This window comes from Leptodactylus fuscus, chromosome 1, assembly GCF_031893055.1.
Source record: "Leptodactylus fuscus isolate aLepFus1 chromosome 1, aLepFus1.hap2, whole genome shotgun sequence".
NCBI classification, from domain to species: Eukaryota; Metazoa; Chordata; class Amphibia; order Anura; family Leptodactylidae; genus Leptodactylus; species Leptodactylus fuscus.
The window spans coordinates 294,326,993-294,341,370 of NC_134265.1; the positions used below are offsets into that span (position 1 = coordinate 294,326,993).

General features: G+C 40.4%; 1 protein-coding gene across 1 annotated transcript in view; it reads left to right on the forward strand.

Moving 5' to 3' along the window:
* PALLD (palladin, cytoskeletal associated protein) overlaps positions 1-14,378 on the forward strand; it is a 247,199-nt gene that overhangs the window by 104,213 nt on the left and 128,608 nt on the right. Inside the window, exons 4-8 of the mRNA XM_075258140.1 lie at positions 2,623-2,689; positions 4,511-4,616; positions 4,731-4,808; positions 8,920-9,061; positions 10,515-10,538. Coding sequence (XP_075114241.1) covers positions 2,623-2,689; positions 4,511-4,616; positions 4,731-4,808; positions 8,920-9,061; positions 10,515-10,538 — 417 coding nt within the window. The remainder of the gene's footprint in view (positions 1-2,622; positions 2,690-4,510; positions 4,617-4,730; positions 4,809-8,919; positions 9,062-10,514; positions 10,539-14,378) is intronic.

Consider the following 14,378-nt stretch of genomic DNA (forward strand, 5'->3'; position numbering starts at 1 on the left):
TCATTTCAATGGGAATGAGGATTGTAGATGCGGCGTTATTTTGCGGCCGTGATTTTGCGGCCGCAAAATAGCGCCGCGTATACGTTCCCGGCTCCCACTGAGATCAATGGGAGCGTATACGGCCCGCAAAATCTCATGCGGCGTCTATGTGCCACATCACGCGGCACTTTACTCTGTGTGAACTCACCCTTACTGCCGGAGTCCATATGCAGCCTCTCCGCCTGGAAACCGTTTTTTTTTTGTACAGGCACAAAGTCGTACAAGCAGGACTTTGTGTCCATACAAAAAAAAAAAAACGGTTTCCAGGCAAAGAGGCTGCATACAGACACTGGAGGTTACCTTTAAAAACCCTTTGAAATGAATAGGTTTTAAAGCTGACCATCGGCAAACCGTCGCCTGTCCAGTTTCCAAGGGGTTTAGGATGGAAACCCCTGGGAGGACAGCGGCAGTAGTGTGAATGCCCCCTTAAACACAACAGCAAAAACTGTGGCATTTTACAGTACTTGCAAAGTGCATGGGATTCTGGCTAATCCCATCCACGTATTGTAGAAAAAAATCTGCAGTGGAAATACTGCATTTTCAAAAATGTAAATTGTGTAAATCACAGCTTGTCCTTTATACCTATGGAAACACTGGCATTTTCCGCATAGGTATAATAGAAGCAGAAAATCTGCAGATTAAAACAATGAGGACTATCTATGAAAGTGCTGCGATGTGTCTCTGCCGCTTTTTTTTCTGCTGCACTTTTTGGCTGCGGTTTGCTACGTGGATCCTTAGCCTAAGATTGGTATGTGTATTTTTTAACATTTTTTTTTTCTATATGGTTAGTTTTATATTCAAGTACTGCCCATTTATACATATCCAAAGCCAGAACTGTAGCTACAGCTATACTGACTGCAGCCGCAATTCAATGTATCCATTGTTTATTGGTTAATACCAACAATGGGAATTATGTAAAAGAGATGAACTAGGTGAACCTGTGGTTTTTATAACATTAGTAATTATTTCACTATGTAAAATTCCCACTAATTCCAGTAACTCAGCTTGTTAACAATATGTTTCTCACGAATGTCTGCTTATGGCATGGTGCTATTAAAAAGGATCATCATTAAAGGTTTGATGAGCCCCTGATTTGGCAACTATGTTAGTAAAATGCAATGTTTTCAAATGTATGACACAAAATATGAAGATGATTCATCAGCTCCATAGTGAGAACTATAAGAAAAAATGCAATATCTACTTGAAATCTTTAGAAATGTTATTTCACTTTCATCCATATGGTGAAAGGTTGAGTCATTTTACTAAACTGCTTCTGTGTGAATTTTTGCGGGAACGTGTCACCAGAAAATGACCTATTGTTCAAATCAAGTTTTCCTGTTAAACATATGTTTTGAAGATTTCTGGTGATTTTTGTTTTTACATCTCTAATCTCACTTTCTATTTTTAAACAAAATGCATTGTAACACCACTGAGCCTCTTGTTAGACACTTACTGTTCTGTAGAGATCACTTTTCTGCAATCATCCTATTAGAATCACAGGCACAATTGCAGGGAGATCCGTTTGCAAAAAAGCCCTGAATATTCTGTAATGACTTTTAACCTCAGTTTACGACTTACCCTTAGTTCACATCTGCGTTTGGTAATCTGTTCAGGGAGTCCGCATGGGGACCCCCCAAACGGACTACTGAACGCACTGGCAAGTGGTGTGCAGTGAAAGCACACGGACCCCACAGACTATAATGAGGTCCGTGTGCTTTCCGCACGCTGCCGGCTCGAGTCATGCGGACATGAAAGTAGATCACGATTGTACATCATTCTCAATCAATCAACCCAGTCAGTTTGGTTCTTGATGTCCTTACTAGACTCTCTAATGTCAAGTGGGTGGAGTTTCACAGTATCAGGCTAGGAAGAGGTCCAATCAGAGGCAGTGTCAGAATCACACCCTCTTGCCTACTTCTACCACATACTGAGTGTGCCTAGCTAGTATTTCTGGCACCAAAACTATGATCAATAATAACTAGATAGAAAGATCCAGCGTCATTTGTCACAGATATCTTGGCTTGAAGATTCCTCAAAGGCAGAGCATAATGACAAAAGCAATCAAATTCCCCACCTTGTAAATAATCATACAGGGATAGGTGTAACGCTGGCATTGCATATACCAGTCTTAAACTAATATACATTAGAGTAAAATGTGCCAAATTTATTAAGAAGTGCAGGCTATTTGCAACCAATTTCTTGTGCAAACTCGAATAAATTATATGATCGGTGGAAGGCCAAACCCTTTCTGTGAAACCATGCCTACTTCTAAAAGTGGCAATAGCACTAGGATGTGTCATGTTCTAACACAGTTATTATGTGTGCCAAACTCCTGTATGCTAATAATCTGGCACAGATTGATACGTTTCTCTAATGGTATTTTGCTTCCTTCACTCCTGTCACATAGACACTATCTACTCTTGTAGTCAGACCCTGAGACAGAAAAAAAATCATGGGGTGTGCAAATATGTCCAATAGTGTATACATGCAGGGACAGCGTGTTTCACTCTGTATGTGCATTACATTTCTACATTACGTGCTATACATTAAAATGAATGAGAATGTTTTCTTCCTTTCTTTAAGGGGCTAGTTCTTCAGACTCAGAAAGTGACGGCTTCTCATTCAACTCAAAACAAGGAACAATGCCACAGTGAGTACTCTATTTGTCTCCTTTGAAAAGAATATAATATTTTCTAATTTTCTACCTGGGATCAGATAGAACTAGTACACAGGTACATATATATATGGCAATAAAACAAACTGTATCTAACTAGTTAACAATACAGCTACATCTTAGGATGCATTGTACATTGAATTCCAATAGTTAAACTCCCCGCCTAAAGCGTATTCTGTAGAAACTGACTTTCAGACTCAGGTGTGACCAGCTTTCTCCCAGCCCAGGGCAGTCTGTCTCCATATGGATGGAGTCCAAGAACCAAGTACATATCAGCACATAGCAGTGATGATTCAGGTGTCTACAGTCAGACTCAACAATTCAATACTTCAATAGCCAGTGCCGAGCAGATGGGCCCTGTCAGGAGATTCATCATCCACCTGTCACTTACGAATGTCTCTTCTCAGTGTAAGAATGTGCATAGAGAATCCTTTATCAGAAATATCCATGCACAGTCTACAGTGAACAAGGAGGTGATAAAATACTTAAGCCATGAACACAATTCACACATTTTATTAGTTTGCTATTACTGTAGTTATGTTGTAATACTAGGTAACACTAAGGTAATAAAGCTGGGTGTTAGCATTCCCCTTGTCAATAGACTGTGTCCATACAAATCTGCCGCTGCCAGTAATGATCATATGGGATGTTCCCTGCAAACTTCCATGTTGGTTATTACTATGTGACAGCAAACAATATAAGCACCTAAACCTACAGTACAGTAAATCAGTAAATCTCTGGTACCCACACTTTCACTAGGGGTTTATGCTAAGCTATAGAATTATGGATGGATGATCAATATGAGATTGCTGGGGTCTAATCCCCGACCTATGCACCTATCACCTGTTCTCTGCTTCTTTCTCTATATATTGCATGGAATAGCTATTGGTGCTATCTGCAGTTTCTGATAACCTATTTTCTCCAAATACCCTGGTCTTAATGTATTTACAAACTCCCTAAAGATGGTGCTCTAGTTGGATTTGAGAACATTGATCAATAGTTCAGCTCCATATTGTTAGCTATCCCATATATAGATCATTGTTCTGTTAACCATAAACCAGTATCTTACCAATATAGATGGATAGAAACAAAGCAAATCCTATCACCTTTCCATTTTAAATTTGTGGATAGGGCTCATGGGAATCATGTAATTTGGTGTTCAATGTTTCTAGGGTGTGTTGCAGTTTGGGAACTGGGTACTACTCCCTCATAGGGCAGTCAAGGGCTTAATTCCAGTACCTCCACTGGTCTTGAGCAGTGATAAGATTAATATGAGAATCTTTCATGATCTAGGGCATTGAATGGATTAATGTTTGCATCCTTAGTAGTCTATGGAAATGAAGCAGTCACTTGTAGTATCCTTGGTCTATGGCAGTGAGAGTGTTAATCACAGTATTGCTCGAAGTCTAGGGCAGGGAAATGGTTAATATAAGAAATCCTGGCGGTCTAGGACAGTTAGATGGTCAAATTTAAGGTTCCTGGTGGAGGTCAGTGGAGGGCAAATGCAGTGTACCTGTGGTTCACTAGTTGCTCACTGAAGCTGAACACTGATAATTCAGTTCCCCGTCTCCACTGACTGTAGAGATAACTGTATGGAAGGGCCAAGCAGCTTTAACTGCAGATCTGCACAGTTCTCTCTTGGATCAAGCAGAATTCAAGAGCATTCTATCTGATCACAGAGTCTACAGGAATACGTCTAGGCTGCATAGGCTCATTGCTGTATAGCCTAGATGGAACAGTGATGGCCATGTATATCAATTCCAATATCACAAACCTATATTTGTTTTATTCTTCCAGGGCACAAAAGAAAACCACCTCTGTTTCCCTGACCATAGGACCATCATCACCAAAATGTGGGATAACCACTGCAATAATGCAGCCAATATCTATTCCTGTTCAGCAGGTAAGTATCATATATAATTATATGGGTTTGGTTTATATACATCGCTACAGACAGAAATATTAATCCTATATACTCTCCAATGCATGTTCCTAAATGATTCCTAATTTCTCTCAGATCCAGAGTCCCACGTCCTATTTGTATCGTAATGATGGCTCCGGTTCTTCCACATACGCTCCTCCTTCCTTTACCAAGGTATGGATTTGTGAATTTGCTATTTATAGGGTAAAGTAGGATACATATGCATTATTTCAAGTTGTGTTTTCAGATCCATATCAGCGATACAATTTTTTGATGGTATTTGGAGTAGTTTTTTTCTTTGATTTTTTTGTTTAGGGATTTGTAAGCAATGTATCATACATCTGACATTACAACAGTAGTAATAGTTACACAAAGTTCCCATCTGTTCTGATATGTGAGTACAGTATGTAAAGCACTTCATGGTTATTTACCTCTTACGTGGAGTTGTTTTTCAAGCTAACCATGCTTGTGTTTCAGTGGTTGAATATTATGTAAATGGAAGATTTAATAAGCTTTGTTGTATTTTGATGTGAATAGACTAGTAAGACATATTCAGATTTGTTCTGACTTGAAATTACAGTATCATAACAATAGGCTTTGATAACAATAGTCCTTGTTTTACAAGTACACAAATAATATCATTTTAAGATTATATTCAGTTGATACCAGAGAAACTCAGGGATATTGATCGGGACTACAACTCAGGCAATACCCACATCAGTAACACATTGAGATCTTTCCATTATAAAGCCAGACCTTGATAACTTTCTAAAAGAACAAAACTGATTTCTATATGACTCAAATGGACTTGGAATTATTGGGGCTCAGACAATGACAAAAGCTGGACAATCCAGTTATTCTACATTCTCATAGATAAACATTAGGCGACAACAGATTTTCCCAGGGTATAGCAAACAGGTAAAGCAGCCTCTGTGGGTCTTTGAAGACTCTTTTCCAAAGTGGAGTGCAGTTATTGTCAAGCTTTTTTTACTGGAGCCTCACCAACCAGAACATGGAGATCAGGGCCGGCGTCAGCGCAAGGCATAGTCGGGCAGTGCCGGGGCCCACAGAGCCTCTGGGGGCCCCCCGGCACTTGCCTGTCACAATTTCAGCTCATCGGCGTCCGTCCGCCGATGAGCTGAAATACATACGCGATGCAGGAGCTGTGAGATCAGCTCCTGCTTTAAAGCTCCGGCCCCGGCTTGCGTGTGTAGGCGCGATGACGTCATCGCATCACGCCTACACACGCAAGCCGGTCCAGAGCTAAGCAGGAGCTGATCTCACAGCTCCTGCATCGCGTATGTGACTAGAGAGGAGCATCGGGGGAACGAGGGAAGGTGAGTGATAGAAGGTGAGTGATGTAAGTGTTTGTTTTGTATTACATTACATATTAAGGTGAAACATAATGAAGGGGGCCCATGAAACTGGGGGGCAAATGAAGGGGAGGGGGGGAACGGCATGACACTGGGGAAGATGAATGGGATGGGGAGAGAACGGCATGAAACTGGGGACAGAGATGGAGGGGGCCCAAAGAAACTGGGGGGCAAATGAAGGGGAGGGGGGAACAGCATGACACTGGGGCAGATGGAGGGGGGGAGAACAGCATGACACTGGGGCAGATGGAGGGGGGGAGAACAGCATGACACTGGGGCAGATGGAGGGGGGGAGAACAGCATGACACTGGGGCAGATGGAGGGGGTGGGGAGAGAACGGCATGGAACTGGGGACAGAGATGGAGGGGGCCCAATGAAACTGAGGGGGCAAATGAAGGGGGGGAGGACGGCATGACACTGGGGCAGAGACGGGGGACATTAAACTGTGGGCAGATGAAGGGGGAGAACGTGATGAAACTGGGGACAGAGATGGAGGGGGGGACATGAAACTGGGGGCAGAGGAAGGGTGTATATGAAACTGGGGGAGAGATGGAGGGGGCCATATAATTTACGGGTGACTGTAGGAGGATTATACTGTGTAGGAGCACATAATAAATGAATGAGAATGGGTGGAATCAACATAAAAGTGGGTGGAACTAAATTTGCCGCAGCGCGCAGAGCGCGCCGCACGTTTTGCCCCTCTTTCTACTCTTTAAAAGATTGGGAGGTATGGCGTTGGTGACGCCACACTCCTGCATGACGTCACTCGCTTCATCTGCAACGCACAGTGTCTCGACTCCCCCACCTCCTTTACAAGGGGGCCCACTGAGGCTCTGTCGCCCAAGGGCCCATAAAAACCTGGAGCCGGCCCTGATGGAGATCAATGGTCAAGCTCCAAGCCACAACAGTGTTGAATATCATTGCAGCAGAGAAAATGTCATGGAGCAGGAACAAACAACATATGACTTCTATTATAACTATCCTGAGCCAGACCTCACCAACAACTGTGGTGCACCTCAACAGTGTGTATAGCCTCGCAGTTGGCGAAACACTGTTTTACATCATAAAAGGGAGGGCAAAAAGGAACAATGGAAAAATGAATGCAAGGAAAAGAACAAAAGGGTTACATATAATCACAAACTTTTTATGCCCTGAATCATTTATTGGCAAAGATGGTGTTAGTGAAGAGGAAAAGGGTTAGGCCCAAGGATCTATACCTGGGCTGAAGCCTACTCCAGATCCACCCTGGACGACACATATGTCAAAACCTGGAGTTCATATATCTGGACTCCAGCACTCTATCACCTTCTCACAATAGATACAGTATATACAGTTCTTTTTGACTTACCACTCCTAGATGATGCACAGTTGCCCAGAATTTCTTATGTTACCCTGTCAAGCCCTAGTACGCCAATCTTTTTATTTGCCGGATATTACAAAGAAAAAAAATCCATCGGAGAAGTATGAAAGACCTAAAGGAAGTATAGAAAATATAAGTAACAGAAAAAAATATGCCTATAGTTTGTCATTATTGTATTATACTGTAAAGATAAATGGACGAATAGTACAGTATATAAAATCACTAGGTACTGTGCAGACCATCATGAAAATCACCAATGCTATTACAGTAAAAAAAAAAAAAGGCAAGTAAAACAACTTGACATTTTAATCAAACCCATGTCTTCTATTCTACTAATGAATATTCTCACAAGATGGAAGTTTCCACGATTTAGAATCCAAGAAGGTTTTAGGTAATTGGAGTCGTGTTCACACCAGTTCTTGAGGAAATTAAGGACAGGAGAGGGCTCAGCCACTCAAGGACATGTACATCAGTATTGCTCTTGCAATGTGCTTTGGATCATTTGCATGATGAAAGAAAACTTCCTGTCCTGATTGAGGATTTTGGCAGGATTAAGCAGATTTTCATCCAATTCTTATTTGTAACGTGCATCATCAGTCCTAATAAGATTGCAAGTTCCTGTTGCCGAAAACCCTTTCTATATCATAATACTAATACCAACAAATCTGACGGCATATGTAGTGTTAGCTGGCTGGTGTCCAGTGACATATTTGTGCAGTACATACTGCCTAGGATTCAGATCTTATTGCAATAAAAACTTTCTACTGGATCACTAAAATTCCCTGTACAAGGCATTCTCAAAATACCTTGCCGGATAACATATAGAATACTGTAGATATTACTTTTTTATAGTTGTCATAACTTTTTGGAGTATTTTGTTAAAATTATCAACCAACAGCTAAACTCAAGCTTCTGTGATAGATCTTCTTAAAGGAGCTTTCCAGGGTCACTGGGAACCCAAAGTGTGGCCAGGGTGGTGTGAAATAAAAAAAAAGAAGGCTTCACGTTTCATAAATGCTTCTAAATCTGAGCTAAGCAGTAAGTCATGGCCACTTATTGCTTCACTTTCGCACTACATCTACATGTCGTCTGGAGCTATGTTCTCCCTGTGTTTGTGTGAGTTTCCTTCCAAAGACATACTCATAGGGAATTTAGATTGTGAGTCCTACTAGGCACAGTGAGTGATGTCAATACCTGACTGTGGAACACAATGGCGCTATATTCATAAGATAAATAGACAACCATGGGTAGGTTGCCCCCAATGATTAGAGGTCTGATTGTTTGTGTATATATCTATGACATCTACAGAGTGTATATAACATTAATATCTTTACCACTATAGAAATTAATCTTTTCTAACAATATAGTGTTACCCTCAAGAGGTTTCTCACTCTCTTAACCCATACTTTGGGAAATATAGCGATAATGCTGCACTATTCTGAGATGTTTGACCTTTGACTCCTTGGGCAGACCACAACCCTGAAGCTCTTCATGAACATAAGTACACCAGATTGCTTTGTTTGACATATAATCTCTTTCTTTTGAAACTTAGGAACTCCAGAGCCTGACAGCATCTGAAGGTCAAGTTGTGGTCCTGGAGTGCAGGGTAAAGGGCTCACCCCCTGTAAATGTCAAATGGTTTAGACAAGGAACAGAAATTCAGGATTCTCCAGACTTCAGGATTCTACAGAAAAGTAAGACTAAGTCATAAAACAACATTTATGTTAAATAAAGAGACTGATTACCCAAAATGGCAAATATTAAAAAAAAAGATCAACTGTTCCACCATAGAAATGCTTGTATGGTCAGATTAATAACTTTACAGTGGGTTATCCTTTCTGTAGAAAATAAAACAGGACAGTTTGCAGTTTCCGTAACTCCCATTTATTTTAATGAAGAGTATATGTTATTGTGTATCCTACCCTGCTTGGAAGATTGGGGACCAGTTATGAGCTATTGTATAGATGAATAGTGGTGCCATTTGTTGGACCCTGAACCTATCTATCTGCAGGTTCTGGTGTTAGACTCCCTTTAAAGGTTTGTCCCATTATCAACAGTTACCACCTATTCACGGGGTACGTGATAAATTTGTGATCGCTGGGGATCATACTGAGACCCTTAACAATCACTAAATTGTGGTCCTGAGCCCCCTGTTCCTCCTAACTACATAACTGTAATGAGGGGGAGTTAGAATGGAGCAGTAGATGAGCAAGTTCACTGCCATTCACAGTCAATGGGGCTGACAGAGGTTGCCGAATTTGGTCTGTTAGATCTATAGAATTTTTAGAATAGCTGTAGGTCCATCACTGGTTCATTCAAATGTCTCTATGCTTGACCCCAGATACCCGACCCCCCCCCCCCTCCATTCTAGTGATCATGGGGGACCTATAGACATAAACGTATTGGGATAACCCCATCAAGGTACATGAAAGTTTTTCCATTTTTTTTTTGTGTATTTCAAAATGATCCGAGCCCCTGCTATTAGACTATTAGCTACGAGACTATGGAGTTTCACTGTCTGTAACTTCTTCAAAACCCAAACACTGAATTCTCAAGTAGAAAACATGAGTGTTTGCTTCTGAAGCAGGAAAGTGGCAAGCTCATGTTGTCCCCCGGGACTTCATATATCATTTCCATTCACACATTATTATCCTGTATATGTATACTGGGGAACACACTCATCAAGTGCTCATTGTTCTGCTCTCTAATCTCTGTGCTCCTGGAGAGGTTGGGAGGTTACACATTGTATTATAGGTCTCTAACAAGCAGACAGGAAAGTAGTTAACTGTTTGTTATTATAAGCATGCTTTAAGAGTATTCTCTTTGTGTGCGCACACGTCTGAGATTTACTACATTTCACAAGGAGCGGTGTGTAGACCACTCCATATCTGCAATCTGTGGCCCTCATCTAATAACTGTAAGGCTTCTACCCAATAACCATTGCTAGGAAATGTTAGAAATGATACTGGTATCTAGAGAGAGAAATTTCCTATCTGAAATCACAGAACTAGTTTTTTCTATCGGGATTCTCATCATGACAACCATTTCTATATTGAAGCCAACCTTGTTATGCAACCTTGTTTAGCTCATATGTATTTTAGTAAGCCTTAAAACATTATTTATTGAATTTTTGTTTCCATCTAACAGAGCCACGCTGTGCATCTGAACCTGGTAAGCTTTTAATAATTCACACAATTTGCACATTATATATATATATATATATATATATATATATATATATATATATAAGAATTCATTTTTATTATATATATATATATATATATATATATATATATATATATATATATATATATATCTTGCCTATATAATAGTGGTACCCATGTAAGTAGTAGGGGCCAAAACCACTTCCTCATCCCTCATCTCTATAACTACCCAAGGACAGGGCATTCAGTTACCCCTTTACTCATGTAGTTGCAAAGATATGACCAAAGAAAGCACAGGAGATGACGTGCAAAGGGTACCTGCTGCAGCACAAGCAATGCACGCCCTGGATTCCACCTCTTTGGTTAGTTATTGCACCAACATGCAAAAAAGTTGCAGTGACTCTGAAAATACAATTATAATGTCACATTATACAGTGCAATAAATCACGGCCATATACACAGTGATAAACAGCATCATCAGTGTACAGTGAGATATAAAAAGCACAGCCAAATATATAAAGCAGATATACACAACTTTACACCCACAATGTAAATTCTCTATCTCAAACACACAGAGGCTGATAATAGCAAACCAATCTACCTATCAGTATGTTTTTATGATATGGGTGAAAACATGTAAATGTTCTGTTTGTTACATTATTTTACATACCTTAGGCCCGGTTCACATCTGAGTACTGGCCATTCCATTCCCTTCTCCGCATGAAAACTGTGGAGAGAAAAGTCCTGCAAGCAGAGCTTTTCTCTTTGCATTTTTCATGTGGAAACTACATGGACCCCATTATAGTCTATGGGGTCCACAGGTATGATTAGGTAACCACTTTTTATGCAGATTAGGTTTCGGTTCGGGGGCTGTCCCAAAGAGGACTCCCATAACAGAAATCCATGCGCAGATGTGAAGCAGGCCTTAAAAGGAACTTAAATTCATTGCTATCTGTCTGTGTATTCTATAATATCCTATATTATGATATTACCTTGTCTGCACACTTTGGAGAGGGGTATGTAACCCAGACTAAAATTAATACATGAATTCATTCTTTGAAATGTATACATGGGTAGATCTAACAGACGTGCAGAAATATAATGTAGCTGTTGTTAAAAATAGAGCAAAACGTGTCCTTTTTTACCAGTCCCAGATCAGGTCTACATCTAGACCGTGCTGGAATCCAAGGTAAATTGTCGGGCTGGTAATGTTAAACTAGCCTTAAACGAAATCTGAGTTCATAATTTACGACAGTCCCTAGAAACCCATATAGCATATCTCTTCCTAGTACAGAATGACTAGGCTACACATGGCCTGATCCTGTTCAACTCATCACTTCAATCAACAGCATGGCTGTTTTTCTTGGACACTCACGTGGGTGGTCAGATTGAAATAACCTGGCATTTTGACCTCTCAGGCCAAGCACCCATATCATATGGTGCTACAGCGAAGCCTGTTCACGCAGGTGGATGATGTATGAATGACTTTCAAGCCTGTATGCAAACCTTTAAGTGTTGACAGCAATGTCTGTTTGCTGTTGATCCTTATAAATGCCCTTTTAGTAAATGAGCATTGTGCCTATGAATTGTTCAGAGCAACTTGTGGATTGATGTGCTAGGGATTATTACACATGTCTGTTCTACATGGTTCACTTCTAGAACAGTATTGACCATGACCTAGAATCACTGTGTTCAATTTCACCTTCAATAAAATGCTTTTTATGGCCTGTTCAGCTGTCACTTACCAGAAAGCGTCACTTTGGGTACTGATTTGGTTAATTTATGATGAAAATACAGAAGAATAATGGCTAGGTATATTTAAAGCCTTTGTTATAGCTTGGTAAAGAAAGTGACTTAGACACGGATTCTTTACAGTACCATTACTTGGCCACAAGTCTTGGGTCCGCTGCTAGGTGTCCATAGCTGGTATCCATAGTTGGCCCATACATGGCAAATGAAAATGTCTTGCTTTTTCTGTAGCTTTGAGCTGAGATTTCCATGCGGCTGTCATTGGCTTTCCACCTTTGCATTGCAAAGACTGAAAACCATTGATATACGAATGTTGACATGTTGCGTGTTCAAGACCCACACTACAAGACACTTTTTTCTTTTTGGATTTTATCTGCACTGCATGGAAGGGATGTGCTTATTTCTCATCCACCATTGCTGTACTTGACAATGTATGCGCTGATGATGATTTCACCAAGTGCGCAACGTGTGTTCCTGATCTAATGGAAAGATCTGATATCAGACACAACTTTTATACTCAGCTGACATCTAAGTTATGATAGTCTGTCACTGGTCAGCTAATATGACCATTAACTGGTAAACTTTACCTAACAGACAATCGTTTTGGTTGAAATTATCAATGTTTGTCGACTTTAGACTAATGTGTATTGCCGTCGTAAGAGGCTGGAGCTGGTACTGTAGTTGGGTAGTAATGGTCCATAAACGCAACCTACATTCGTATCTGTAAGGGTGCATTCATTTTGAGCGCAGTATACGCTCCCATTGATTTCAATGGGAGTTAGTCTCGTATACGCTGCGTTATTTTGAGGCCATGATTCTGCGGCCGCAAAATCGCGGCTGCAAAATAACATGGCGTATACGATCCAGGCTCTTATTGAAATCAATGGGAGCATATACGGTGCTCAAAATCTCACACGGCGTATACGTGCCTAATAGGTTTTACTGCCTTCAGTAGGACCCAAGGTTGTAACAAAATGTATACACAACTAACGCATTTTCTTATCTTCCCAGTGTTTCTGTACTGTACTACTGTATATCCCTACACATAAGATATAACAGAAAAAACACAAGGAACACAGATAAAAAAGATTTTTTTAATGTCTGTACTAAATAAATACCGTGTAATAATATGCTTATAGATACCTTACACAAATGAATTTCCTGAAGTCAGAATGAATGATTTATGTACAATAAGAGCCATATTTTTCACACTACTCATCACGAACACGTATGTGTCATACATTAAAAAAATCTTACAGCAAACAGCTCATTCATAAAGCCATGTTATTGTTGCCTTAGGGAGTGATTTCCTCACAGACGTAACTCATGGTTTACTGTGCTGTCCTTACAAGTATCCCTACACGCCCGCACATACACAGAGCTTGGGGATCCCAAGTAACAGCAGCATTTTCTCCTCTGGCTAATGTATTCTCCACTCGTTCTGTCTAGACGGAAATCGCACCGTATCACAGCCTGTTTTGTGACTTAATAAACAGTCCAGTTGTTTAAGGCTAACATCCCAGTTTGTCATATTACCTGATCTGTTCTCTTTTATGCTTCTTTTGACACAATGCTGATTGAACTCTTCAAAGCGGAGGTTGTAGGGGAAAAATAATGAATCATTGGCCAGCTGTTCCTGCTTTTACCCATTACTCAGTTGTCTAGAAACAGGGCCTATCAGATTTCTGCCGAGTATTGTCTTCTCGGTGACATGCAATAAGAAAAGTGGTTTTATTAGATAAACGGGGAAGAACTTTATTGTAATGTATAAACCATATCTGCTCTTATTATTCTTAGCTCTAGCGCTAGTTAGACAATTGCCTTTACCTTTTCTTAGTGATACCAAAGTTCACATGCTAGACATTTACATGAAAGCTACACTACACTATATTGGCTGCAACCATGCATGACCCCAGGACTAAAGCAAACTGCTTGTCAGGCTTGTTTGGCAACTGATATAATCTAAAGTAGATAATTGCATTGTTAGGAGAAGCCCCTTATTCACAGAGACTCATATATTCTACTTATTACGTAAAACCACTTACCTGCAATTATTAACTTTGTGTAATGTATGGGCAGATTCTGTGCAAACCTCTGG